At 41.7% G+C, this 27,707-nt stretch overlaps 1 protein-coding gene across 1 annotated transcript in view; it reads left to right on the top strand.

The window, feature by feature from the left end:
• The first annotated feature begins 3,497 nt into the window (after positions 1 to 3,497).
• The window catches only part of frem3 (Fras1 related extracellular matrix 3), a 36,669-nt gene continuing 12,459 nt past the window's right edge, over positions 3,498 to 27,707 (top strand). Inside the window, exons 1-6 of the mRNA XM_008420082.3 lie at positions 3,498 to 8,706; positions 9,316 to 9,405; positions 24,429 to 24,575; positions 25,309 to 25,539; positions 25,653 to 25,778; positions 25,865 to 26,116. Coding sequence (XP_008418304.2) covers positions 3,678 to 8,706; positions 9,316 to 9,405; positions 24,429 to 24,575; positions 25,309 to 25,539; positions 25,653 to 25,778; positions 25,865 to 26,116 — 5,875 coding nt within the window. The 5' untranslated portion in view covers positions 3,498 to 3,677. The remainder of the gene's footprint in view (positions 8,707 to 9,315; positions 9,406 to 24,428; positions 24,576 to 25,308; positions 25,540 to 25,652; positions 25,779 to 25,864; positions 26,117 to 27,707) is intronic.

The following is a 27,707-nucleotide window of genomic DNA, read 5'->3' on the forward strand; positions in this document are numbered from 1 at the left end:
ATTTATCACACCATAAAGCTCAGTTAACATACATTTCCTGTTTAATTTCACGAGTCGTATAAACGGTGATGACTAACCCCGGTTTTTGGGAGTCGTCCAGCTGCTATATAAAGCCTGTTTCCACGGACTTCTGCTCCGGTTTAAAACCAAGCGATGGCATATATCAGTGTGTCCACAGAAGGCTTTAATCCACCATTAAGCAGGTGAAACGTTGCACTGAGCCTGCGGTGCAGCGGTGACGGCAGGAGCGCGCTTGGACCTGACCGCAGTCATGAATGCGCTGCAACAAACCCCTCAGTGCAGCAGAACACAAACCTCTTCTTCCTCGAAACTGGATCCAGAGGTCTCAGTATCTTCTATATTTATGCAGAGTATATTTACATCGGCCTGGATGATTTGAATGCTAGAAAGTGGCGCAAAGAGAATGTCGGGGGGAATCTTATTCGGCTATTCTAAGGAGGCACGAAGTTCATCATGGGTGAGCCTCCTGCTCTGACGTCAAAACGAGTTTTTATAGAATCTGTTTGAGCTTCTTATTTATCCAACTTTGCAACCTTCAATCAAAACCTGTTGGCTCTTGATGGATAAACATCTCAGCATAACTGCTCAAGCTGTGCTGCTGGTAGCAATGATGCATTTCAGTTCAAATCCCTGCCTGGGTTCTTTCTGCTTGGAGTTTTCATGTTCTCCAGGTTCTCCGACTTTATCATGACAGTTGTCTCGTAAAATTGTCCGTAGGGATGCGTGTGTGAGTTTGGAAGAGGATTAGGGCCCACTTAAAAAGATCAAAATAAAACAGGATATTGACAATATCAGAAGGCAGACTTTGATTACAGGAGCCTGACTTTAATCTCAGAATCAGAATTGTTGAAATTGTTTATGCATCATCATGAATTGCCATTTGTGAGCTCAAAAGTTGAACATTTTTAACTTTTAAAACACTGAAAATCTCTGAAAGAGTTTCAACTTCACAATGTTTCTTCTATAAAAAGTATGTGTAATTTATCCAAAGATTTCTGAGTTCATTTCCTGCAGACATTCAACTTTTCAAGCTCTGAAAATTTTAAGTTTTGTCAACAAAACATCGGAGATTATTCTCAAAATTCCAGATTGTTTTCTTGCCTTTTTTATTACTTTTGGAGCTCAGAAATGTCCTTGTTTTTCTAGACCTTTTCTGAGATTCTCAGTTTCTGAGTTGTTTTTAGCAAAAATGTACTTCTTTTTTTGTATCTACAATGGCACTAACGTACTGTTGCAAAACTGCCTATTTATAGCTTCTGCAGTAATGTTAAGACAGCTTCTATTCTATTCCCTGATTTTAGGGCGAATACCAGGGGTTATCTAAGTTTAGCTTATTTACCAATTACAGCTCCCCACAGGTTCAAGCTAACAGAGGAAACTATGGTCTGGATTGAAAGGACAGACTGTGTCTTCTGTCTTTGTGGCTGCTCAGGATGAAGGGACAGGATCTACTCAGACTTTGTGTTTCATCCATCATCGGATCATTAGCGACTGCTGTCATCAAGAGCTTTCCCCAGGATGAGGAGTTGATCCTGGGCGTCTGAGCCTGGCTTCCAACCAGCATCTCTGTCTGTTTACCTTGGACTCCCATTAAATGCATGTCATGTCTTTCAAGTCTGAATTAAAAGGAAAGCTAATGGCTGCATTAATGTTGCACTTATCCCAACAACAGGCGCAGTTAGCAGCTAGCCTACATAAACGATTGTACTTTGTTTTATTTATCACTCAGTTTCAGATAAATAAGTTGCTGGCTGAGCCCACAGCTCCTTGTTTACTGCTTCTTCTTTTTAAAGGAAGAAATGTAAGATAAACGCTGGAGAGTATTGGTTTGTTTCTGTAGTTACACCATTTGGTATGTGTCCCACGTGTATTTTTGGACAAGTAAGGAGGCCAGGATTTATTTAGAGGATGCAATGAAAAGTGTGATACAGAATGCCTGAATGCAAACGGCATCTCTGCTATCTGGCCCACGCATCAAGGAAGGTTGCCCTAAAACATCTCTATCCTCAATCAATTAAGGGTTTATTCCTCATTTACAATCTGAATTATTCAGACATTCTGAGGAGTGCTTTTAAATTAAAATGTCCATTGACAAGAGGTCCAGCCAGCAGACATATGAGAATATAACACCTTTTTTTTTATTTGCAAGTTTGGTAAATTAAAACTAATATTTCATTAATGTTCAGTATGATGAAGAAATGGTAAATGCTGGAGACTAAAGCATTAAAATTAGGATCAACTGGGAGGACAATCTGTTCCTAAAGGTTCCTCTGTATTTTTATCTTCTCACAACTTTGCGCCAGGAGTTCAGATCCTCATGTTCTCACTGGAATGATGGCTTATCATCAGTTATTTATATAGCTTCAAATATTTTTTTCAGAATCCTGATCCTTTGTCTATTATAGAAATGCAGTTTATTTCTACATTTATAGTTTTCATCTATTCCACAGAAACTATTTTGAAGGCAGAATACATATTTACAAAAAGTAAATACATTTGGCCCCATAAGAAATTTCAGACTTGATTTTTTTTTTCATCAGAAATTGAGCCCATGTGATTTTTGCCATAATACATACAAATCTTTTTTTTGTTGTTTTTTATGTTTAATTAATTAAGTTTAAATGTATCAAGCCATTAGAAGGCACCTGAGCCTTCTGCATTAAATGTCCTGTACATCCGATTTTAACATTAAATCTACATGTAAACGTCATTTAGAGATAAGTCAGCAGTAAGTCTATTTGTAGTCCTGATTTGGAGCAACATATTTTGTCTAGGCTTATACTAAGTAAAACTGCCTCATTTAAGTTGTCGAACTTTACCTTTTTGATAAATAAATCATTAGGATTACAAAGAGAGTTACAGGCTGACTCTGATAGTACTTATGAGATTGCTAAGTCATAATTATCAGATTTAAGTTTGTTTTTTTCATCAGAGTGGCATAAATAGGCTTCTTATGAAGGTAGACGTTACGTCTGATCGTCATGATACATAACGCCTGATTATTTATTTGCAAGTGTTTATCAATAAATTATGCTTTCCACCTCAACAAAACACGTTATATGCAAGTACATTTTTATGTTTACTTAAGTTTGCAAGATAAAACCTTTGCAAGATAATGCAAAAAAACAAATGATTTCTAATGTATAGGCAATAGTTTGATTAGATTATGAAACACAGGAACCATTTGTCAAGTATACATTTTTTTCTCAATTTCAAATTATATTTTGATTGTCGATTTTACACAATCAACAATCGTACTGTACAGATGCCAATAAAGTTGGTTTATTTGTTTATTTTATTCTCCCGTTGCAATTTTAATGAAGAAAGAGAAGGGGGGTAAATGTTGGTTGGAGCAGCTCTTTTTCAGACTTGTCCAATGGTCTTTCTTAAATTAGCCATGGGGGCTGGAGGCTCCCCCCTCTGTGCTGACAGAAGGAGGAGTCAGAGCCTGTCACTGTCTACTGTTTCATTCTTACCTGCACAGCCCTGCAGCCTTCACACACTCGTGTCTCTGTGTGGCCACACAGACACACAGGGACCGATTCAAAGGCACAAACCAGCAGGAAGACGTCTCCTTTTTCATCATTTCTTATTACTATTTCATCCAGAGGCAGAATCTGTGATATATATAATCTCCAGGACATCTAGCAGAGGACATGGCTGGTTGTCTGCAAAGTTCCCAACTTTGCAAAAAGTGGGCATTTCTTAGATGCCTGCTCTTGACTCTGTGTCTCAGTTCATGTTTTGTTTCAGTATTTTCTGAGCCCTTTGATCCCAGTCACCTCTATTATCACAAGTCTGGACCTAATGAAGACGACATCATCATCGCTAATAATGGGATCAGGGTGCCTTTCGGGAGGTCAGTGTTTTTGGACCCTGTGAAAGACCTTATTACAGAAGTGCAGCCCGGCGACCGCTGCCACATAACAGTTTTGGACAATGACCCGCTGACCCAGAAACCTGGGATGCTGACCCCGAAAAGGTTTCCCTGTTCATTTGGAGCAAACGAAGTGAAATACACTCACTTTGGATCTCGGAGCCCCAGCAGGGACCGTATAAAGATGCAACTTCGCTATGATTCCCACACAGACACGGTTATCGTCCCGTTCATGTTGGAAGTGGAGGTGGTTTTCCAGCAGCTCGAGATCCTCCTCAGGAATATGCCTCTTAATGTGGAGAAACTCAATGGGGACAGCAGCCCGATTGACAAAAAGGCTCTGGAGTTTTCCTTTGAGGATGGGGTCACGCAGTGTAAGATCACCATGCTGGTCGGCGCCGGAGGTCTCCCCAGGTATGGCACGCTTTTCAATAGCCCCCCCAATGGCCAACTGGTTGATTGTGATGAGTTTGTAAATCTGGGAATTCACTACAAACACACTGCTAAAACCAAATCACCAAACAGAGACTATATTCCAATGATGGTAGAGCTGCAGGATAATGAGGGCAGCACAATAATGCAAGAGCACTTCCAAACAATGGTCAGAATCAGAGAAGGTGCAGAAAACACGGCTCCTAAACCCAGCTTTGTAGCCATGATGATGATGGAGGTTGATCAGTTTGTGATGACGGCTATTACAAGCGACATGCTGGCAGCTGAAGATGTTGAATCTGACCCAAACAATTTGATTTTCAATATTACTTCACCTCTGAGCCCTCAGCAGGGTTATATAATCAGCACAGATGATCAGAATCTCCCCATCACTTCCTTCAACCAGAGGGACATCAGAGATTTGAAAATAGCATACAAACCTCCCTCAGAGGATTCAGATCAAGAGAGGATTTTCCAATTAGAGTTTGAAATTGTAGATACTGATGGCGGAGTGTCTGATCCATTTGCTTTTATGATAGTGGTGAAACCTATGAACACCTTAGCTCCTGTTGCAACCAAAAATACAGGTCAGCTACTGTTTGAAGGCCAATCCCGAGCTCTGTCCAGCTCCCAGAATTTGGAAATCAGTGATGAGGATAACCTGGAAGATGTAAGGATTACCGTTGTTGATGGTCTGAAGCATGGAGACCTGACTGTGCTCGGCGTGCGCAGGAAATTTTTTACGCCATCTGATCTGGACGCTGGCATTGTTGTGTACCAGCATGACGGCAGCGACACCTACAGCGATAACATTATTTTAAGAATGACAGATAGAAGGAATGAAGTGGAATTTTTGTTTCCCATCACTATTGTTCCCACTGATGACGAGCCCCCAATAATCAACGCCAACACCGGTCTGGTGCTGTTTAAGAAAGAAATGATGCAGATCTCTCCCTTCATCCTGAGTGCCACAGATATTGACTCAGAAGACTCATTTATAAGGTTCATTCTGGAAGCACCATACTCCACCGTGGGGGAGCTCTTACTCAGGCAAGTCGAGCCACCCGCTGACCCCTCTCAGTGGAAGTTCAGTGAGACAGATGAGATGTTTGAGCAGGTGGTTACTGAGTGGTCTCAGAAGGATATTCTCGATGGAAAGCTGTTCTATCGACACGTCGGACCTCACAGCACCACCACAGTGACAGATTTGTTTGTATTTCGTGTACAGGATGACAACGACCCCCCTAATCAGTCAGGTGAGCACACGTTCACCATTAAAATCTTCCCTGTCGATGACCTTCCCCCAGTGCTGTTCCCAGGCACCACGCTTCATATGACCGTCCAGGAATATGAGCTCACTTTCTTCAGGAAGAATTTCTTATGTTATACTGATCTGGATTCAGACGACAGAGACCTGAAATACACAATCACTAAAGTACCAACCGATACTGATGAGAACAATCTAGCCCCCTTGGGTAAGATTGTACTGACTGACAGCCCTGACACTGTAATTACAGAGTTTACACAAGCCCAGGTTAATCACCACAAAGTAGCTTACAAGCCTCCAAACCAGGAACTGGGCATCACTCCAAAAGTCGCTCAGTTCACATTCATTGTGGAGGACACAGCTGGTAACTCAGCAGATGGCTTATTCACAATTTTCCTCCAGCCAGTTGACAACAAACCCCCAGAAATTATCAACACAGGATTTACTGTCAAGGAAACAAGTATTTTTATAATTAGCAGCAAGGAGTTGTACGCCACTGACACAGATACAGATGATGGAAATATTATCTTCACTTTGACCCAAGCTCCTAAATATGGACAGCTGCAATATTTAGGCATTTATATGTCAAATGGTGAAACGTTCACTCTCGAAGATATTGCAAACGGCCTCTTGACTTACCTCCATGGTGGAGAGGAATCTCTCAGCGATGTAATCAAACTTTCTGTGAGTGATGGTTTCCATGAGGTCCCCATTACTCTTAGGGTCATTATAGAGCCAGTAGATGACGAAACCCCGACTATCATGCTTCCAGCTGGCGTGTTGGGGGCCGCCATCGATGTGTTGGAGAACGGAGCGACGGAGATCACAAGTAACGTAATTCAAGGACGTGATAAGGACACGGATGACCTCATGCTGGCTTTCATTGTTGAGGAACCTCCAAGGCTGGGTGAAATTCTAGTTAACGGAGCTCCAGCCGAGAGGTTCACCCAGGAGGACATCATCAACGGAGTGGTGGTGTATGCTCACACCTCTGGTGAAATCGGTCCAGTCAAAGTACACGATTCCTTCAACCTAACTCTTTCTGATATGTCTGAACAGTGGGTTGTAGGTGGCAACAAAGTCCAGGGTGTGACAGTTCATGTGACCATCCTTCCTGTTGATAGCATCCCACCTGTTGTCAGAGTTGGGGGACAATTTGTTGTGGTGGAAGGAGAGAAGAACGTCATTACCATAAATCACATTCAAGCTGAGGATGTTGACACCAACAATGATGACATCCTATGCACCATTATTGTCCAACCAACATCTGGTTATGTAGAAAACATCTCCCCAGCCACAGGATCTGAGAAATCAAGAGCTGGTACTGCCATCACTGCCTTTACCATTAAAGACATTTTGCTTGGTCACATATACTACGTCCAAAGCATCCACAAAGGAGTTGAACCTGTGGAGGATCAGTTCACGTTCCGCTGCTCCGATGGCATCAACTTCTCTGAACGCCACTTCCTCAACATTGTCATCCTTCCGGCCAATGACGAGAAACCGGAGATCTTCACACGTGAGTTTGTAGTAATGGAAGGCATGAACTTAGTGATTGACACTCCGGTTTTGAACGCAGCTGACACTGACATCCCCGAGGACGAGCTGTTTTTTGAGATCATCAAAAACCCCAAGCATGGGGCGATAATCCAACAGCTAAGCACAGGCACTGTCCCTGTAGAAAGGTTCAGCTTAGAACAGATCAAAGAAGCAGCCAACATCGTCTATGAACATGATGACTCCGAGACCAAAGAGGACAGCTTTGACATCAGGCTTTCCGACGGAAAACATGCAGTAGAGAAAACAGTTCTCATCATTGTTATTCCTGTTGATGATGAGACACCAAGAATGGCTATAAATGACGGCCTTGATGTTGAGATTGGGGAGACAAAGGTCATCAGTAACAGGGCTTTAAAAGCAACAGACCTTGACTCTGAAGATAAAGAACTAACGTATGTTCTACGATATGGTCCTGGGCAAGGCTACCTTCAGCGTATAAACAAATTTGGTAGTGTTTTGGGAAACATAACCCTGGGGATGAACTTCACACAGGATGAAATAGACAAGCAACGCATTCTGTACGTACACACAGGTCAGGAGGGCATCCGAGACCTGCTGAAATTTGACGTCACAGATGGCATCAATCCTCTTATTGATCGCTACTTTTACATCAACATTGGCAGCATTGACATGGTTTTCCCAGATGTAATCAACAAAGGTGTGACACTCAAAGAAGGGGGGAAAGTAACACTCACCACCGACCTCCTTAGCACATCTGACATCAACAGTCCTGATGAGTATCTCAGCTTTAGCATCACAAGAGCACCCAGCCGGGGGCATTTAGAGTGCACTGACCTCCCAGGTGTTCCCATTTCCACCTTCACCCAACTGCAGCTGGCTGGCAACAAGATCTACTACATCCACACCTCAGATGACGAGGTCAAAATGGATAGCTTTGAGTTTGAGGTGACAGATGGTTACAATCCCGTCTTCCGAACCTTCAGAGTGTCCATCACTGATGTAGACAACAAAAAACCTGTTGTCACTGTGCACAAGCTGGTTGTGGAGGAGGGAGAAACCAAACTCATTACACCATTTGAGCTGACGGCTGAGGATCGGGACACGCCTGACAACCTGCTCCACTTCACAGTCACGCAGGTACCCGTGCACGGCCAGCTGCTCTTCAACAACAGCCGGCCAATTACATCCTTCACCAAGCAGGACCTGAATGAGAACCTTATCAGCTACAAACATGACGGCACAGAGACCAACGAGGACAGCTTTTCCTTCATAGTCACGGACGGCACTCACACAGACTTTTACGTCTTTCCTGATACGGTGTATGAGACTCGCAAGCCTCAAATGATGACCATCCACATCAACACGGTGGATAATGGCGTGCCCCAGATTGTGGTCAACAAAGCTGCGGCTTCATTGAGAGTCCTCCAAACGGGACACCTGGGCTTCGTTTTTACCAGCAAGGTCCTTAGATCAGAGGACAGAGACAGCCCCCAGAAGGTCCTGAAGTATAGCGTGTCTGAGGAGCCGCTGCATGGTTTCATCATGAACGTGGAGCTGGGCAATCATAGCATCAACACCTTCACACAAGGTAAGCAAGCAGCACACCGTGAAATTATTTCACACTCTGATGTTCAATTACATCAGTGTCTGCATGTTTCCTGCACATGTTAGATGTTTCCCTGGTTCAACACATCCAAGTAAAACAAAAGAGTTATTACCAGGGCTTTTGGTGATGTGATGAGAAGGTTATTCAGTCATTTGTATCAGTGTTGGAGCAGGGAGAAGCTGAATACATGCAAAAACATGATTGTTGAAAATTTTGGTTTAAAAGTTCTAATTTTATTCAGAAAATTAAAAAATGAAAATATTCTTGAAGTACAATTGCTTTTCTGTACTCTTTTCCTTGATTACCTTGACTTGGAAAATTATCAAAGCTAATTACATGCTCACTTTTCTTTAGTATTGCTTTTTTATTTTTAGCTTTTCTTTCTTTTATTGATTTTATTCATACGTATTACCTTTATTCATTAGTGACTTAAAAATCAGAATGGTTAAACAATGAGGATAGATAAGATAATGTGATGTCACACAGACGTACGTTTTTTCAGTTTACATTACCAAATCAGTAACTAAAAGTTTGCAAAAGAAATGCTGTCATTTCATCTATGTTTTTGTTCCTCTCTGTTCATCATAACAGCTGAAATAAACGACATGAAGATCTGTTATGTGCTGTTGGATGGGAGCAACGCCACAAGTGATATCTTCTATTTCACAGTCGAGGACAACGGTAAGAATCCCAAAGCCTTTTACCTAATAGCCACTAAAAATATACAAGTTCTGCTCTCTGTCAGTCACAACTGTTTGCATCACAAAGACTTAGAGCAGCTGGCCATGACCGACACCAGGGACACGGTGCCGCCTCTGTTCGCAGCAATGGAGAGGGTTTCAGGTTCAAAGGACAGGGGTCAGAGGAGACCTAAAGCTAGCTCTTATTGTGGGTTTGTAAAAGTGAAGGACTCCCATTTGCTTCAATGTCCATGAACAAAAAGCTTGTTTCCTCAGGGAAATTCTCAAAGCTTTTAAATGTCACGTTTAAAATGCCTGCAAAACATTTACACCCAGAGCTCAGCAGTCTGTTTTAAGAATGAGAGCTTTTTTGTTTTGGCTGTGTGCATGAAAACAACAATAAAAATAAATGGTATCACAAACTAATAAAGTAAATCTCTAAGGCAGGTGCAACAATTGAAGGTGATTTCTTCCAAACTTTTTATACCACGAGAGAGACAGAAGTAACAGTGCGTTTCTGGAAGAAGATGTACAGTTTAAAAATCTATTTTTCGTCAGGAGACAGTCTGACCATTAGCAAGCACTGCAGCGGCATGTTGCTGCATGTCCAGGATGCTGCCACATCCAGCAGCAGAGACTTTTAACACTTCTCAGGAGTAATTGAACATTGAACACTTATGAAAAGTGTTCAATGTTGGGGAACCAACATTAAGCATGACTGCTGAATGGTCATCAATCAGATAGATACTCATGGTTCTAGAATATAATATTTGGAGCTTTACACAACAGAGTTGCTGTTTTACTGTCTGCATAAAATAATGCTAGCTATAAACCCAAATAGCATGTCCAAAATTGGGGACAAACTGTTTACAGAAAACTGACCAGGAGCAATTCAAAGCATTTTATTTGGTACTTTATGCTTATGTTCAACATGCATATGATTGTATTTTTGTTCGCAGTTAACAGTTTGCAGTTAAGATTTTATCTGTATTGCTTACAGATACAATCTGTAAATAATTCCTCTCAAAAATGCTTAAATCTGTACAATTTAACATGATTATAAGAAGCTCTTCCTTTAAAACGATTTGTGTTGGTTATGATTCTGACAGTGGACTCATTAAACAACAAAAACGTTTTAGTGACAGGCTACTCAAATGCTAAAAATCCAGCCATAAAACAAGTATTTCACTTGGTTTCACTTGGTTCATAGTAAGACTCATGAACCAACAGTGACACCAAAACATCCTGTGGAGATTAAGCTGGTAGATTACTCCTGGGAAGTGTTAAAAGTCTCTGCTGCTGGATGTGGCAGCATCCTGGACATGCAGCAACATGCCGCTGCAGTGCATGCTAATGGTCAGACTGTCTCCTGATAAATCTAAGCAGGTGAGCTGTTTGTGTTTGAGGGTAAAACTTGAGGTCAGAAGAGATTTGCACCTGAGATTATCCGCCCAGTTTGGGCTTCAGGTAACAAACTTTCCATCCAACACATTTGAACTGTGAAGTTACTCAACCACATAATGCAGCTTACACTTAATATGTCATAAAAATGAAATCCATCATCTCCTTTTAAAGTTCTATGTTCTTTCTTAAACAGAACATACAACTTTAAATAAATAATCTAAAACTTCATATTAAAAAGCTACTTGTTTATTATTTCTAAAATGTTTGTTATAATTATTAACAATGATGGCTGTAAATGCTACTTGGGTTGAACACCTACATGCTTTTAGAAGCTCTGCACTAATTTCACCCATTTCACAGTTTAATTAAGTAATAAACACAACGTCTATAATCAAAGGGAATCATAGAACATGCAAATTATAACGTCACACCTAAATTGGTGGTTGAGAGTTGTAGTTTTTTAAGGGCAAATATAATTTGAATTGGAGTTAGCGCTTTAGCATAAACACTGTGTTGTTGTAGTCCTTTAGCATTAATGGAACTAAAGTTTATGATTAGCGCAACTAACTTTTAGGTTAGCAGTGTCTACCACTGATTTACCAGCTTAGTTTGCCTATCCTTTGTGCATTCAACATGTCTCTTTTTACTGTTTGAGAAGTTTCTACACATTGCTTTAGGTGATCTGTGACACCTCTGTCCTCACAGATCAAACAAATTTGCTTCAAAGGTTGCAGGGAGACAGGAAGTGACTACCGTTCATCTGAATTATTTCTCTTTTCTTTTCATATAGCAATCATAGCTGAAACAGGATGTTACAGAACTGCTGATGTATTGCTTAGTGTTTTGAGCAAATGATGAGTTTTTGTAAAGCAGTTTGAATGGTAAATTTCACCCTCCTCCTCTAATAATGGCAGTGACCTCAAACACAAACTGTAGTTCTTGTTGGGTTGGACTCGCTGTCTGCTGGAAAGGCGGTAACTTCCCTGAAAGATGACCAGGTCAGAATCTCCCTTCAGGCTTTCAAACAGTGGGACTGTCAAGCAATAAATACCTTCGTTTACAAGTGGATTCACAACTTGTTAATATCCGTGTCCAGCTGGGGGAATAAAAATGTTCACCACAGATGAAGGAAATATTACACTGTTGTACAAGCTAAATTAATATTTTAAGAAATAACAAAAGAAGAAGAATTCAAATTTTCAATGCGTGTATGTGTTGCCAAAAATGTTATCAATAAGAATGTTATTAAAAAGTGAATCAAGTTCAGGTAATTCCCTAAGTGAACACATTACGTAGATTAATTACACAAACTCATATTTTCAAGCCTTTTATGATGATTTTCCAAAGTAGTGCTACTTTCGCTTGAGGGCATTTTTGTATTCAAGAAAGATAGTAAAAGACAGTGGAACCAGCAATTTAAAAAAAAAAATCAATGTTTAGGAATTATTGACTTAAAACAAGCTCCAATATCTTGCTGAAATGTTACTTGTAAGTTAGTTTTGAACTAAAATACTTGAAGTAGAAACTAGATCAAAAAGACTTGGTAAGGCTCTGTATTTTTGCAGTGCACTTAGACTGGCGGGTTTCTGATCACCAGCCAATTTTTCTGTGAAACTCTAAAAGAAACTGAGGATAATTAAACCCTTTGGAATAACTTTTACGCCATTTTAGTAGGTAAAATAGCCTTTTTTATTAGTAACAATTGGTTTGGAGGAACAGGAGACTCTGGAGTGTTGAGTGTTACATGATCACTGAGTGGCAGACAAGGGAATGCACTTCCTGCAAGGCTCCAGACTCCAGAACCACAGAGAACGGGTTTGAAGTGAAGTGGCATCCCAAGCAGACAGGTGTGTACGTGAGAAGGGGGATCCCCTTTCAAAGTCTGTGGTCACTCTGCTCTTAGCCCCCCAGAAATCCAACCCAGTCTCACAAAGCCTGATAACCCCCTCTGCGTGTTTTCGAGCCGGTAGAGGAAGATTAGGAAGAAAATATCACTTTAAGTGGCCATTTTTGTCATTTTCCTCAGGTATTTTTTTATGCTGGGGTGTTTCATGCTGACTGACACGACCGCGTTATACTTCCTAACTGTGTTTGGAGATCTTGGGTGTCAGTCATGTCAACAGTCACAGGAGATTTAGTGACTAATGGTGCCACAGTCGGGGCCCCCCGTGACTCCTGGAAGTCTTGGCCTCTCAGTCCTCCTCCACAAAACTCCGCTCTGCTCTCACTTTCCCTTCAGAGACCCTTTAGGGCACCACCATTCTCGTTCCATCTGGTTCGTTTGCTAATTTCCCATTTCTCCCCTCCTAATATTTGTCGGAATTCCCCTTCTCTTTGTTTTTTTTTTTAAACAAGGAATCCCTTTACTCTTTATGTTTCTGTCCTTTTTTTCCTCCAGCCTTGATTTATGGTGCTTGCGGGGCTTTTAGGGTGTGGAGTTTTGATGTATGGCTTCAGCAGTTATTCTTATCTGCTCTCATATGGCAAAGCTGTTGCAGCGCCTAGCGAAGCTCTCATCGACTTACTTCTGCTTTTCTTCAGAGCCATATTCCAGTTTGTTTGACTGCCAGGCCACTGAAACATCCATCATAACCAGCCCAACCGTGAACATTTTAAGTATCATATTCAGAGGTGTTTAATTGTTCCATTATTAAGTTAAAATTTATGAATCATAGTAAAGTAGACTGCAAAAATACACAATATTACTAAGTATTTTTGTCTAGTTTCTAGAGCAAATATAGAAATACTACAGAAGAGGATTTCAGATACTAAAAATACAATCTGACTTTAAACTCAGAGTTCTGACTTGAAATCTTTTTATCAACGGCCCTAATTCACTATACCTTGATGAAAATGAAATTTTCTAGCTTTCCTGCAAGGCATAGGAGCTTGTTTGTTTACGCTGCTATGCATTCTGGGTAAATGGCGCGTGCTAGGTCTGATTGAGCTAGCTCCGACTAGCTAAAACAGCGATAAATAACGTAGTCGAGCCTTTTCAATTTGAACCGCAGCGCGTTGAAATGGATGGGAATGTAGAAATCACAAGGAGTAATGAAGATGAGGTGGACCAAACGGAGGAAGAGGAAGCTGCTGGTGTTTGTGCTGCTGCTGTCACCTTCAGCTTATCGGGGGAAACAATGAAAGACACGCACCTCTCTGGTCCGGTAAGTAGTTGCTGTTTAGGGTCCGGTCTTTGGCATACCTGTCAAGTTTCCCATTTTGGGCGGAAAACTATTTATGTTTATTTTACCCCTTCTCCCGTATCAGCATTTTCCTGTAAATTTCCCGTTTTGTAGTAATTACGTCACATCCCCGGTAGTCGGTCCCCGGTCCCCGTTGGTTGTCTGTCTCTCTTCTCTCTCATCCTTTATTACTCTTACTTCAGTAATGCTCTGGCCAGCAACTTTTTATTTGTTATTTTACGTGAGTAAAATTATGTTGAAGTAATGCTACTCTCGCTAGAGGATATTTTTGTAATCAAGAACAGACTGGTTCTTGATTACAAACCATTGTCTCTTATTGTCTCTTCCATTGTAAGAGACAATGGAACCAGTACTTTAAAAAAACACACAAAAAAACAATATTATGAAATTCCATCCATTTTCTTGACACCCTTGTCCCTTGGAGGGGTCGGGAGGGTTGCTGGTGCCCATCTCCAGCTAGCGTACCGGGTGAGAGGCGGGGTCACCCTGGACAGGTCACCAGTCTGTCGCAGGGCAACACAGAGACACACAGGACAAACAACCATGCACACACACACACTCACACCTAGGGACAATTTGGAGAGGCCAATTAACCTGACAGTCATGTTTTTGGACTGTGGGAGGAAACCGGAGTACCTGGAGAAAACCCACCATGCACAGGGAGAACATGCAAACTCCATGCAGAAAGACCAGGGCCGGGAATCGAACCCAGAACCTTCTTGCTGCAAGGCAACAGTTCTACCAACTGCGCCACTGTGCAGCCCATATTATGAAATTATTTAGTTAAAAAAAAGTAGCTTCCATATCTTGCTGAAAAGTTATTTGCAAGTTAGTTTTGTCTTATTTCAAGTGTGCTAAGACAAATTATTTGTTCTTTCTGTGTGCGACTCCTGCTGATTTGTTTAGGTTGTCATTCATGGAAGCAATAATTCAAACATTAACAAAGAAAAACTCTGACTAAACATTTTTGAGATTAACATTGTTAACATTGTTAGCCATCGTCTTTCAGCTCTTTGATTAACCAGTCCGAAGCTTTAATGTGTGACGCTGACATTCAGCTGCCTGGAACTCACACATTATTTATACTTGTAGGATGATTGATGAGGAAATGAAGAGGGGCGATGGTTGCTTGATGAAGATATTCTTAGCAGATTGCTCCTCTTTGCATCATGCTGATGGACGTCAGAGCATCATGTTGACCTTCCTCTCCTGTGATATCTCTGGCGTGACCCAATATCTTACTGTATCTATGTTTGGCTCTGGCAGCAGAGCTGAGAGGACCTGTTTTGGTCCTGCTTTGTTGTCTCTATGGTTACATCAACTATTATTTGCAAAGTCACTGTACAATTTACATGGAATTATCGTTTTAGTTAATTTGTGTTTTGAAAAGGAAAATCTTATGTTGCTGATGTGTTGATATCTCTGATTTTCCTTCTCTTCCCATAGTATTACTGGATTATACAGTATTTAAAGCTTCAGATGCAAACCTGCATTACAAAGACAAGTGTGAAGCTCTTAGTAGTTCATTTGAACCATTAATAAAACACATAACTTCATTAAATTTATACAGTATGAATTTATACAATAATTAGATGCACAAGATGTTATTTTTTTCTAAATTAGCAGTTCCTAAATTTCTCTTTGCAGCTTGATCACTTGCTTTTTGTGGTCATCAAGCTTCCGGCACAAGTGACGTCTTGACATTCAACCACTCTCAGAATTAGTGAGAGTTCATTTCAAGTGAGTTATTTTGTATTTCAGCAACTTTGTCAATGCTGCTACTACTATGCTATGTGCATTGCAAAAATACAATGACCAATGCAATGACCAAGTATTTTGGTCATTGCTCCATTGGCAGATTATTTCACTTATAACAAGACATGTTTCCAATGTAATAACTGAAATAATCTGCCAATGGAATATCAATATGAAGGAATTATTTGCTTAAAACAAGCTATATCTTGCTAAAAAGCTAGTTGAACAATAGTTTTGTCGTATTTCACGTATAAATTTTATTAGAAATGAGTAAAAGTGTAGAAATAACAGCATGGCTGTAAACACTGGGAGCAGTGATGATATACAGAGTTTCACTTGTACTGGGAGGAAGAATCTGTGATAATGCCGCTTTGTGCAACTAGGATGCAGCAGTCTGTCACTGAAGGAGTTCTCCACTACAGTATTCGCTTCATCTTTGGGATGGGAGACTTTGCTTTGTCTTTTTCAGTAGAAGTAGCTCAATCCTCGTCTCGTTTCATAGTATAACTTTCCTCTAGAAGAAGGTTAGCTTTAAGTTTGAAAATATTAATGCCAATGGAGCCGATTCTTTCAAAGCTAAAGTTCTTGGCTACCTTTAACTTTGGCTGTTTTCAGGTTCTTTCTGAATATCCATCCATTTTCTCTTCACATTAGACTGACAATTTAGTTTTTTTTCTCCAGGCCTTGACAACTATACATTATGCTTATGTATAGTTGTTTAATCTGGTAGTCTTGGAGTTGTTTAATCCTGCAGCTGGTTGTGGCTCCAAAAGACCTTCTGGTTTAAATCTTCAATCTTTACTGAGTTCCTTGGACATTATTGGTCAGTCCTCTGAGGACATGAATCAAGTTATTTTTGTCCTATCAAGTTTTTAAGTTCGAGAAAATGCACAATAAATTTAGATTTGTGTGTAAAACGCTTCTGTTTTGAGTTGTTTAGGAAAAAGAGGGGTTGAAAACTTATTGAAAGTCTAAAATCAATGCAGCATTTCAGGATAGGTGTATGTAACCATAATTGTAATTTATGAAATAGCTCCTAACTGTGGCATTCAGAAATACATGCAGCCTATAAAACGTTTCATCCCAGCAGAAATTATGAGGATGGTCAGTTTGAAAGCTAATGGAAATGTGAGTCGAGCCCAGCGGCTACTGTGAGTATTGGATTTGATAGCCGGTCTAATATAGAGAGAGCATCATAAAAAGTGTCATAAATCAGACCATCAGTGGGATGTAAATCCACGTCTCTCATGTTTAAAAGGGCTGTGTTTGCATCAGCTTTTCCCAGCCTCTTTCAAGTTTTCATTTTGTGTTTTTTGTTACGTCCGTCTGTGCCACCGTGGGAAGTCTGGTGTCCTGATTATTTCTCGATTTGTCATTGCCCACGCCAGCTTTCAGCTCACCGTCTGACAGGATGTACAAAAGCAGCCGGCGTGGGGAGATTCCCCACACCGGCTCTGTTTCTGAACAATGTGGAGGCAGGCAGGGAGGCATGCCATGGTGGTAGCTCTGGCCCACCCAGACTGTGGCCTGCTGTCCTCCTCGGCCGGTCGTTCCCCCCCCAGGCGAACAAAGCCGGCACAGGGAGGAAGGGCAACATTGAGGGGGAGGAGGAATCTGAGCTCAGCTGTCAATCTGCTCCTCAAAGTCTGGCGGGAAATAAGGAAAAGGAGTGAGAAACTGGAAGATCAAGCCGAAGGGAGAACTTGTTTTCATGTTTGTAACTTAATAGCAGCCAAGTTAGTCTGTTTCTGAAAGATCGGCTACTAGATAGAGAAAATGCTTGATAAATTCCCTATTTTTTATTATTTTGCTTTGAGAGAGCCATAATTATTTTAAACTTTTTCTTAAAACATAGTTCCCAGATCTTTAAAGCTGTAGTATGTAACTTTCATAAAAAAATATTTTTTAAAGTCATGATAGGTGAGACTTCCCCAGTGCTCCCAGTAGTAACTAGAATCAACCAATCAGAGCCAGGAGGAGGGTTTTATCACTGCCAATCATCATGCCTGCATGTTTGGTGTGTGTTATGGTTACACTAGAGCCTGTCTTGAATGTTAAGGTTAGCTAGCATACCACAGATGATGATACATAAACAGTTCTCCTGTAACTGTAAACAGTTTCTCCACCACACATTTAGCAACTAGTTCACTAGGTTGATTGACAGCACTAAGGCCCTCCTCCTAGCCCTGATTGGTTGTTTTTGAATAATTTATGCCAAGCCAAAACAACCATTAATAACAGTGATAATTGTATTCATTTGTTGCAATTTTAGCAGCTCAGGAAGGCGATAGATGAGATTTATTTTTTACACAGACTATATGCCTTCTATTATACTGTCACAACATGGTAATAGTTTTAAGAAATATGTAAAAACATATTTACATACAGCAGTGAACTGAAACACAACAAATTCTGCAGCACAGCTACATGTCAAAGTCAAGCTAGCATAACTGACCCACTTCCCACTTCCTCAATAATTGTTTTTTCAATAAATCTAGAAAACTATTGATAAAGATGAACTAAAAAGTCTGGATACTTCAAGTCATTTCTGTACACCATCAGCTGCAGCCGATGACTCTGCAGTACGATGTCTAAGGTGCAGCAGTTCATGAAATACCTGCTGCTGATTCATAAAAACTCCTTTGTTTTTTGGGGGGGTTTTTTCACTCCCTATTTTAAATCTGAAAACGAAACCTTCCTGATTACTTGACGCCAAACCTGAAGCAGCTTCTTGTCTTCACCGTGTTCTTTCGATAATCCTCTCTGATAGCCGCTGGCAAAGCTTCACCTCCGTATCAGCTTCAAACGGGCGCTGCAGCCAGTTCCCTGAAACTCAGCACAGAAACAATCTGATAACTGAAGCTAGTCAAAGACTTTCTGTCTTGACTTATTTAATGCACAAAGCAGGAAAGTAGGTATTGAATAAATTCTGTTTACAAGTATTACAGAGCAAATGTGAGTCTCAAGGTAACAAAGAACAAGTCTTCTTGTTATTTTATGACTGTAATACACAACATGAATAATTTATGCCAAGCCAAAACAAACATTAATAACAGTGAAAATTGTGTTTATTTGTTGCAATTTTTCTGGCATTCACTCCATTAGGCCTCATCATATTAGCAGTTCATTATTCACTGATTCACCTATTTGCAGCTTTTTCCTGTAGAATGTGATTCCAAATTATTTGCAGATTTTTTTTCCATGGAGCATATCCAAAATATTCTAACGTAAATTTTGCACTTTGACCTGCCTGAATGTGCTCTCCAAATAACCTTAAAACTTAAATCAATCTCTTTGCAGAGGTTGAATCTGGTCATGCTTCTGACTGCATCTCGGTTGTTCTGCATCTATTGTTACTCTGGCTGGTCTAGTGTTGAAATGTTCCCCCTTTCCTATCCTAAATAACACCCCCACGCTGTTTTCATTCTCTCCAGTCACATAGCATAAAGGCTGTGGCCTCTTTCTTTGTCGCTGAAGCAGAACTGAGCTGAATGCTGGTTTATAGTGAAGCTTAACCCCCATGTTCTTTTGTTGTTAACTTGTTGTTGCAAAAAAAAAACTAAAACATTTAATTTTAAGTTCACGTTATGATTTTTGATACCTGTATCATGTGATGTAAATACGGTGGCCTTGAAGTGCAAACCACTTTTACAAATCACTAAGCAGAACTACAAATCGAAGAACACAACATATTCAAAAACACGAGATTGACTAACTACAAATTAACAAAAGACAACATTAACTACAACTACATATTAAAAAACAACAACTTTTAACAATACAGCTTTGAAGTAGTGTAGAAACTTCTTGTGACTCAGCAGGTTGTTGCTAGGTAACCAAAGTTTGGGTGAACTTGAAACTTCTTGTGACTCATCAGGTTGTTGCTGTCATGATCCGTGTTTCTATGTGTTTATTTTTTGAGTTTCTGTGTGATCCTGTTCCCTGTTAGTCCTGTCTCTGCGTCTTTCCCCGTTGATTGTCTCCCAGGTGTGTCTCGTTCCCTTGATTGCCCCGTGTGTATTTAGTCTCCCCTGTTGTCTGTGTTCTTCGTCGGGTCCTTGTCAATTGATGTCACCTGTCTCCGTGTTGCCAGTTTTCCTCGTGCTGTTTCCCCGCTGTTCCTTGTTGTTAAGTTTATTCATTAAATACTTATTATTCTCGCTACATCCTGGGTCCTGCCTGCGTTCTCACTCACCGTAAACCACCGCCTCATGACAGAAGGACCCGACCGCTAAACGGTGAGGAACGCCACCTTCACCATGGACCCAGCGGACCGTCGTTACCTGATGAGGGAGATCAGGAGATACGGCGATGAAATGGACAAGCCCTATGCGCCTTTCAGCCGGCTCAATGCCGCCACTCGCATGGCGATCCAGTTGGACCGGTGAGTCCCATTTCTCCCTCAGCTGGGCTTGGTGGAGTTCTTCAAGCAGGTAGAACTGGAACTGCAGACAGTAAAGGCGGTGCTGGCTGCAAGATCTAAGCCAGCCCACCCAGCTCCTGCAACTGCCACAGCCTGCCCGTCTCCAGCCGCCGCAGCCTGGCCTCCGGTGTTTCCCGCGCCCGCTGCCGGCGTGCAGCCTCCGGTGTTTCCCGCGCCCGCTGCCGGCGTGCAGCCTCCGGTGTTTCCCGCGCCCGCTGCCGGCGTGCAGCCTCCGGTGTTTCCCGCGCCCGCTGCCGGCGTGCAGCTCCCCGAGCTTCCTAGTGTCCCTCCAGAGTCCCCTAGTGTCCCTCCAGAGTCCCCTAGTGTCCCTCCAGAGTCCCCTAGTGTCCCTCCAGAGTCCCCTAGTGTCCCTCCAGAAGCAGCCGGCGCTCCGCCCGAGCTCCCAGCTCCAGAACTCCCCGAGTCCGCTGCCTGTGCGCAGCTCCCCGGTGCTCCTCCCGAGACTCCAGCCGGCCGTCCTGCCGGTTCCCCGGCCTCTGCTCCGCCCGAGCCCCAGTCTCCAGCACCTGCAGCAGCCGGCGCTCCGACCGGCCCGCCGCGGCTCAAGCTCCGCCTCCAGCGTCGCCGCCCGCCGCGGCTCAAGCTCCGCCTCCAGCGTCGCCGCCCGCCGCGGCTCAAGCTCCGCCTCCAGCGTCGCCGCCCGCCGCGGCTCAAGCTCCGCCTCCAGCGTCGCCGCCCGCCGCGGCTCAAGCTCCGCCTCCAGCGTCGCCGCCCGCCGCGGCTCAAGCTCCGCCTCCTGCGTCGCCGCCCGCCGCGGCTCAAGCTCCGCCTCCAGCGTCGCCGCCCGCCGCGGCTCAAGCTCCGCCTCCTGCGTCGCTGCCCGCCGGACCTCCCACGAGAGGTCTACCTCCTGTGCCGTGGACGGCCCCCGGAAGGGTTTTTTTTGTTTGGATCTGGTTTTTGTTTTCTGGACTCTGGCCCTCCTGCCTTCGCCCCTCCGCCCACCCTGTTGGGTTGTTTTTTGTTTTTTGGACTTTTCTTGTTGGGCGCCTGGTAGTCGCCCCTTGAGGAGGGGGTACTGTCATGATCCGTGTTTCTATGTGTTTATTTTTTGAGTTTCTGTGTGATCCTGTTCCCTGTTAGTCCTGTCTCTGCGTCTTTCCCCGTTGATTGTCTCCCAGGTGTGTCTCGTTCCCTTGATTGCCCCGTGTGTATTTAGTCTCCCCTGTTGTCTGTGTTCTTCGTCGGGTCCTTGTCAATTGATGTCACCTGTCTCCGTGTTGCCAGTTTTCCTCGTGCTGTTTCCCCGCTGTTCCTTGTTAAGTTTATTCATTAAATACTTATTATTCTCGCTACATCCTGGGTCCTGCCTGCGTTCTCACTCACCGTAAACCACCGCCTCATGACAGTTGCTAGGTAACCAAGGCGAACTTGAAACTTCTTGTGACTCATCAGGTTGTTGCTAGGTAACCGAAGTTGGGCCACATGAAACTTCTTGTGACCCAGCAGGTTGTTGCTAGGTAACTGAAGTTTGGGCAAACTTGAAACTTCTTGTGACCCAGCAGGTTGTTGCTAGGTAACTGAAGTTTGGGCAAACTTGAAACTTCTTGTGACCCAGCAGGTTGTTGCTAGGTAACCGAAGTTTGGGCAAACTTGAAACTTCTTGTGACCCAGCAGGTTGTTGCTAGGTAACCGAAGTTCGGGCAAACTTGAAACTTCTTGTGACCCAGCAGTTTGTTGCTAGGTAACCGAAGTTTGGGCAAATTTGAAACTTCTTGTGACTCAGCAGGTTGTTGCTAGGTAACCACAGAGTGAGTGAGTTAGTCCAACTAACCTTAACTGTAAGAGGTTGAACAGCTAAAGCCTTTCCTTTGCCTACATCCCCCAGAGTGCTGTGCGGTTCTGGATCGGAGTTCACTGAAATTATTGAATATTCCATCAGACATATTATCTATTGATATTCATTGTGTTTCTATCACCATAGTGTTATTGATTATTGCCCAGCCCTATTTTGGGACATTTGTTGGAAATATAAATGCTACCGGTGATGCAAACATAGCTACAGCTATCCAGGAATATTCTGAATGAGGACATACTACAAATCTCAGCTTTTCTTTTTTTTATTTTTTATTTTTATATAATTTGGGCAATACATGTCTATCCTCCTATCTAACTAAGAGAGAGTGAATCCCAGAATAATTTCCAGTTCTAAAGTCAAAAGTGGCGCCATCCAATCAACAATGTCTCAAGTTTCCCATTGAGGCTTCTTCCGTTTTATTTTCTTAATTTGTAGTTGTGCTTAGTTAATGTTTTTGTGTTTTGGAATATGTTGTGTTTTTCAATTTTTAGTTATGTTTACTGATTTGTTGAAGTGGTCTCTGCCATTCTTAAAGCTTTTAGGTTTTCTAACCGTATTGCCAAGCAACTTTCCTCTTTCTTGAAGAGATTTAGGTCAATGAGGCTGCAGTCAGTGTGACTAGCTGTGCAAAACTCATTTCCCAACCTCCTTGACCAGAACTCAGAGAAGAATCTGCTAAGTCTGACCCTTTTCCCGTCACATGTCACGGGCCGCCACACCAGGCTCATCTTACTGCAGGATCAGCTCCAATTACACCGGAGAAACCTGTGATCTTAACTATTCCTAAAGTATCGAACTCCAAACCTACAAGCTAAACTAATCTGACAGTTAGAGGGATTATTTGAGTCATGAGATAGTGTGGATTAAGGAGGTTAAGGTTTTGGATCAGAGTTATGGGCCCTTGAGCTTTAGATACTTCTTATTGAGTGTGATATTTGTTTTGCATTACATTTGAACGAGTTGGTTAAATGTCCTGTGGAATGTTTCACAGCATTTTGGAGCCACCAATAAGTTTCTGACATACATTTGACTGGATATTTAACTTTTTCCTGGAGTTGTTAGTGTTCATTTAAAGTAGGTGGTTCCCTGGCATGGATTTTGGTTGTAAGCATGATTTTCAGTGGGAAGTCAGGGATCGGAGAAGGCTGTTCAAAAAGTTTAACATTGGTCTTCTTTAAATATCCTAAAATTAGTTTTGATCTCTTTTTTTGGTCATTCTACTGTTGTCTAAGCTGTTGAGCTCCTAAATGGGGATGACTAAACATAACATTTTGTTTTTTCAACTCGTTTCCATTCTTTCTTTTTTTTTGCTTACTGTCTTAATCTATTCAAGGAAGTGGTTGATTCTGGTGTTGACTGGAGGAGAGGCAAGTTAAAGCGTCATTTGGACTGAGTTTACTCCAATCAAAAGTCATTTCTTCAACTTTCTGCATAAGTTGAAATTCGGTCTTGAAAATAATTTTTTTTCACTCTATATATATATCTGAAAAATTTAGAAATACAGTGAAATTAGTCAGGTTATTCTTTCAAAGATAGATTATACCTCACCAAAGTTTTTTTTTCCTTTACATATTTTGCACATGTCAAAGTGTGTTTATGAAGGAGAGCAGTCAACGTTGAGCAGCTCTGCAGTTAGACAGGATCACACTAATATTCCAGTACAAAAACAACTCTGCAGTTTTGTAAATGATCTCTTGTCTCTTTTAGCACAGTTAGTATTATTAAATATTGTTAACATCAGTCTCTGAGTGTATTCCCTGTAAAATAACTAGACCTTTTCTTTAACTGCTAAAAACTTCAAAAGACATTTCACGCAGACATTTCTTGACCCTGCATGTCAGATGAAGGACTGAATTATATTCTTTAAAAAGATAAATAAAGCTACTGTATTATGTTCAGCTTCATATCTTTCTCTTATGTCTTATTTATTTTTTTAAATTAGCAGCTGGAACGAATGGGTAACATATCTGCATAGTAAAAGCACTTACCAATCTAAAACCTTCATACAGCTTGAATATTCCTCTGATATTCATCTTATACACCTCAGTAGTGTTGAAAATTACACACCTCTTTTAAACAATTTACATAAGAGTCAACTGCTGCTGCTCCATAATGTAGAATAAGTTTGTCATTTACACTTGCGTCAGTAAAGTTTGGAAAGAAAACTATTAAAATCCTCTAGATGTGGAAATAGAGGAAACTTGTGAGACTTCTTAAGCTGGCGTTAAGATCGGTTTCAGGAAATCTTGGTATTAACTTATCATGTTTCCCTCCTGAAATGAAAAAGTCTCTTTTCTGTCTTTTATCTTTGAGCTCTCTGCAGACTGCAGTTTACACACTTCACTGGCTCGTAATGAGAACAAAGTCGATTGTGGCACAGTAAAGGATCTTTGAATGAAGGCCCTTTTCTCCCTCTGCAGGTGGAAACAAACTCAAGCCGCAGCCGTTCCGTCTTAACTGGGCCTGGATCTCTCTGGAGCGGGAATACTACTTAGTGGATGAAGACGCCAAATTCCTGGAGGTGACGCTGAAACGCAGAGGCTTCCTGGGGGAAACCTCTTTTGTCAGTAAGTGTTGCAATGTAATGTAAAAAATATTTGGTTTCTTTTTTGTTTTCAGGTAAATATTCAGTTTAATTCACTTTATATATGTAGTGCAAATTCTCATCAAATACATGCACTTATTATTCTTTTTAAAACTCCTTAACTGTGTTTATTCCTTTCAACAAGAACAACCAATCCTGCGCATTTGGAAACACTTGCTCTTTATTTGTTTACAGGGACGGGGGAGTTGTGAGCCAAATATTTCAATTTCTCCACAATGATTGGTTAATTCTCATCCCATTGGGTAACAAAACTACAAAGTGTGAGCTTCAGGCTGAAATATTGTGACTAAATTAAGTATCCAGGCACAGTTCAGTTATATAAATCACACTTATTTGAATATGTGGCATCCCGAAAAAGCTTATTTCCAATACTAATGTTTTTCAAGAACAGTATTTAAGTTTGTGGCGCTATAAATGCTGTGCCATATGGTTACCTACAAAAGAAGTAGTAGTTTTTTTTATCACAATTTTAATACGAGTAGATTGTTTAAGATTACTTTAAATTAAGGGTTGTTGAAAAGGATAAGAAACATCCCAGATAGGAGAAAATGTGAGCAAATCCTGCAAGAATCTGCTGGTCGGAAAAAACCCATCTGCCTGTCTTCTCTGCCTCAGTTTGCATTGCATTAATTTGTTTTAAATAAATGAATCTGAGTTCCTAACTTCACACTTCAGTGGGTTTCTCTCTCTTTCAGGTATTGGAACAAAAGATGGCTCAGCTGAGAAAGACAAAGATTTCCGTGGCAAAGCTCAGAAGCAAGTCCAGTTCAACCCAGGCCAGACGACAGCGAGCTGGAGGGTGAAGATCTTCACTGACCAGGAGTTTGAGACCTCAGAGACCTTTGAGATTCAGCTGTCGGACCCGGTCATGGCGGTGCTGGAGTACCCTGATACTGCAACGGTGGAGATTGTAGATCCTGGAGATGGTAGGAATGTCATGGTGGAGAAAACCTTTCTCCTCTAAGACTGGTTCATTTTTTTTGTTTTTTAAAATAAAACCACAATTAATTGGTTTTTCTGTGTCGTTATTCCCAAACAGAATCAACAGTTTTCATTCCACAAGCAGAATTCAAGATAGAGGAGGATATTGGGGAGCTACTAGTGCCAGTCAGGCGATCAGGCGATGCCAGCCAGGAACTTATGGTTGTCTGTTTCACTCAGCAAGGTGAGAAGAGCCTGTTTTTAAAAGACGAAAAACTTCATTTCCTCCTTTTGTCCACCAACGAAAATAAAGTTCCTGTTAATCCACAGGTACCGCCACCGGCACCATACCCACCACTGTCCTCTCCTACTCCGACTACATCACCCGTGCTGAGGACCACACCAGCGTGCTGCGCTTCGACAAGGACGAGAGAGAAAAAGTTTGCCGAATCATCATCATCGATGACTCCCTTTACGAGGAAGAGGAGAGCTTCAACGTCAGCCTCAGTATGCCGATGGGCGGCCAGCTGGGCGCCAGTTTCCCATCCGCCAAAGTCACAATTTTGGCAGACAGCGATGATGGTGAGTGGAGAATTGAGTTTTTCAGTTTGTTTAAAATACTAAACCCCTAATTCATTAAACGAGGCAGAAAAAACAGTTTTTTACGTAGATACACAAAATAGCAATTTCTGCTAATTGACAAATGTTGCTGTTTTTGACAATTAGCAAGTTTGTTGAGGTTACATATAGCTTGAGAATTGTAGTTTTAAAACAGCATTATCTTAAGAGTGATGGGTGGTGCTCTTTCAACTGGACATGTTTTTCTAAATCAGTTCTTCAGTTTCTATGCAATGCAGAATTCCTTATTACTTTTTTCTCATAATTTAATATGGTGCCGATACTCTTTTGTGGAATTTAGCATTGCAAAATAAAATTCTTGCATTTTTTTCCAAGGCTGGAATCAGACCATGTTTAGGCTCAGAGCTGCATGAGGGTCAGATGTGAGTAATCCTGCTCCCTGAAAGCCTTCGACGCTTTATGTGTCGATTCTGGTGTCTGAGAGGACGGCGACTTTAACAAAGATGATGAGACAACACAGCGTTCTCGTTTCCATACATTGGCCTGGCTGCCCGCATCTTTACAGGGTAACGGCAGACAGGTGTTACCTTAAACAGACGCTGTTATGCTGCACCCAGATAAAAAGTGACCTCCAGGTCATCGTTGGTGTATCCTTTTCTTCACAAAGCCTAGAAGACAGGTGGTGGAGCAACAGGGACCGTTGTCCACATGACAGACATGTTTTCCTTCTGTCCCATCTGCTTGTTGGAATTCAAGACCTCTCTGTCTGTTTCTTTTGAGGTTTTCTGACTCTTCAGATTTGCCTCTCCCTCCCACTCACTTCAAGTAATTTACTGCATTACATCAAAGTATAATTAAAGTTACTGTCTAAACAAACCGCATACATTTCCAGACATGTGAAAAACAAGAGAGGACACCTCTGTCTGAACCTCTGTTGTGGCTCCACTTCTTGGTGGGTCCTGAAATAACGCCATAAATCTGCTTCAGTGCCTCCATATGTGTGTGAGTGTGTTAAAGCATCTGTCCGCCTGAGTAAACTTCAGGTTTGGGTTCTTGCCAGCATTTAGCCTCCATTGTTACTGTATTTGTCTGACTCCTCATCCCATTGATCTCCAGGCTCATTTCCAGCTTTGTCGCCTGCCTCTGCAGTGAATACAAGCAGAGTGGAGCTGAAAATGTGCCAGCAGTGCTGCAGCCTCTGCTAGAGATTATATTTATGTTCACACTCCAGAAATGTAGAGCAAATGTAGCAGAAAAATTCATTGCTGCTCTTTGCCCTGTGGTGTTTTCACACCTGAAACACTTGGTTCGATTGAAATAAATGTTTCTCAAATAAAATCTACTGGTGTAGCTAATAGCAGATCATTTTAAGGAGACTTTCATGCAAGTGATCATTTGTTTTACACACTTTGGAAGATAAAGGTTTTGCACACGTCTTTGTCAAAGCTGGATGAATCCTGCAGGTTTTTCTTCCACCATGCGCAGTGAGAACGATGGTGAGATGGTAATTATGGAGTGAGCTCTTTTCCACAAACATCAAAATGTTGTCGTACAACCTGGCAGCCTAAATCTTGTTCATGTTAATTCCTTGCAA

The sequence above is a fragment of the Poecilia reticulata genome, chromosome 1 (genome assembly GCF_904066995.2).
Source record: "Poecilia reticulata chromosome 1, P_reticulata-male-v2, whole genome shotgun sequence".
NCBI classification, from domain to species: domain Eukaryota; kingdom Metazoa; phylum Chordata; class Actinopteri; order Cyprinodontiformes; family Poeciliidae; genus Poecilia; species Poecilia reticulata.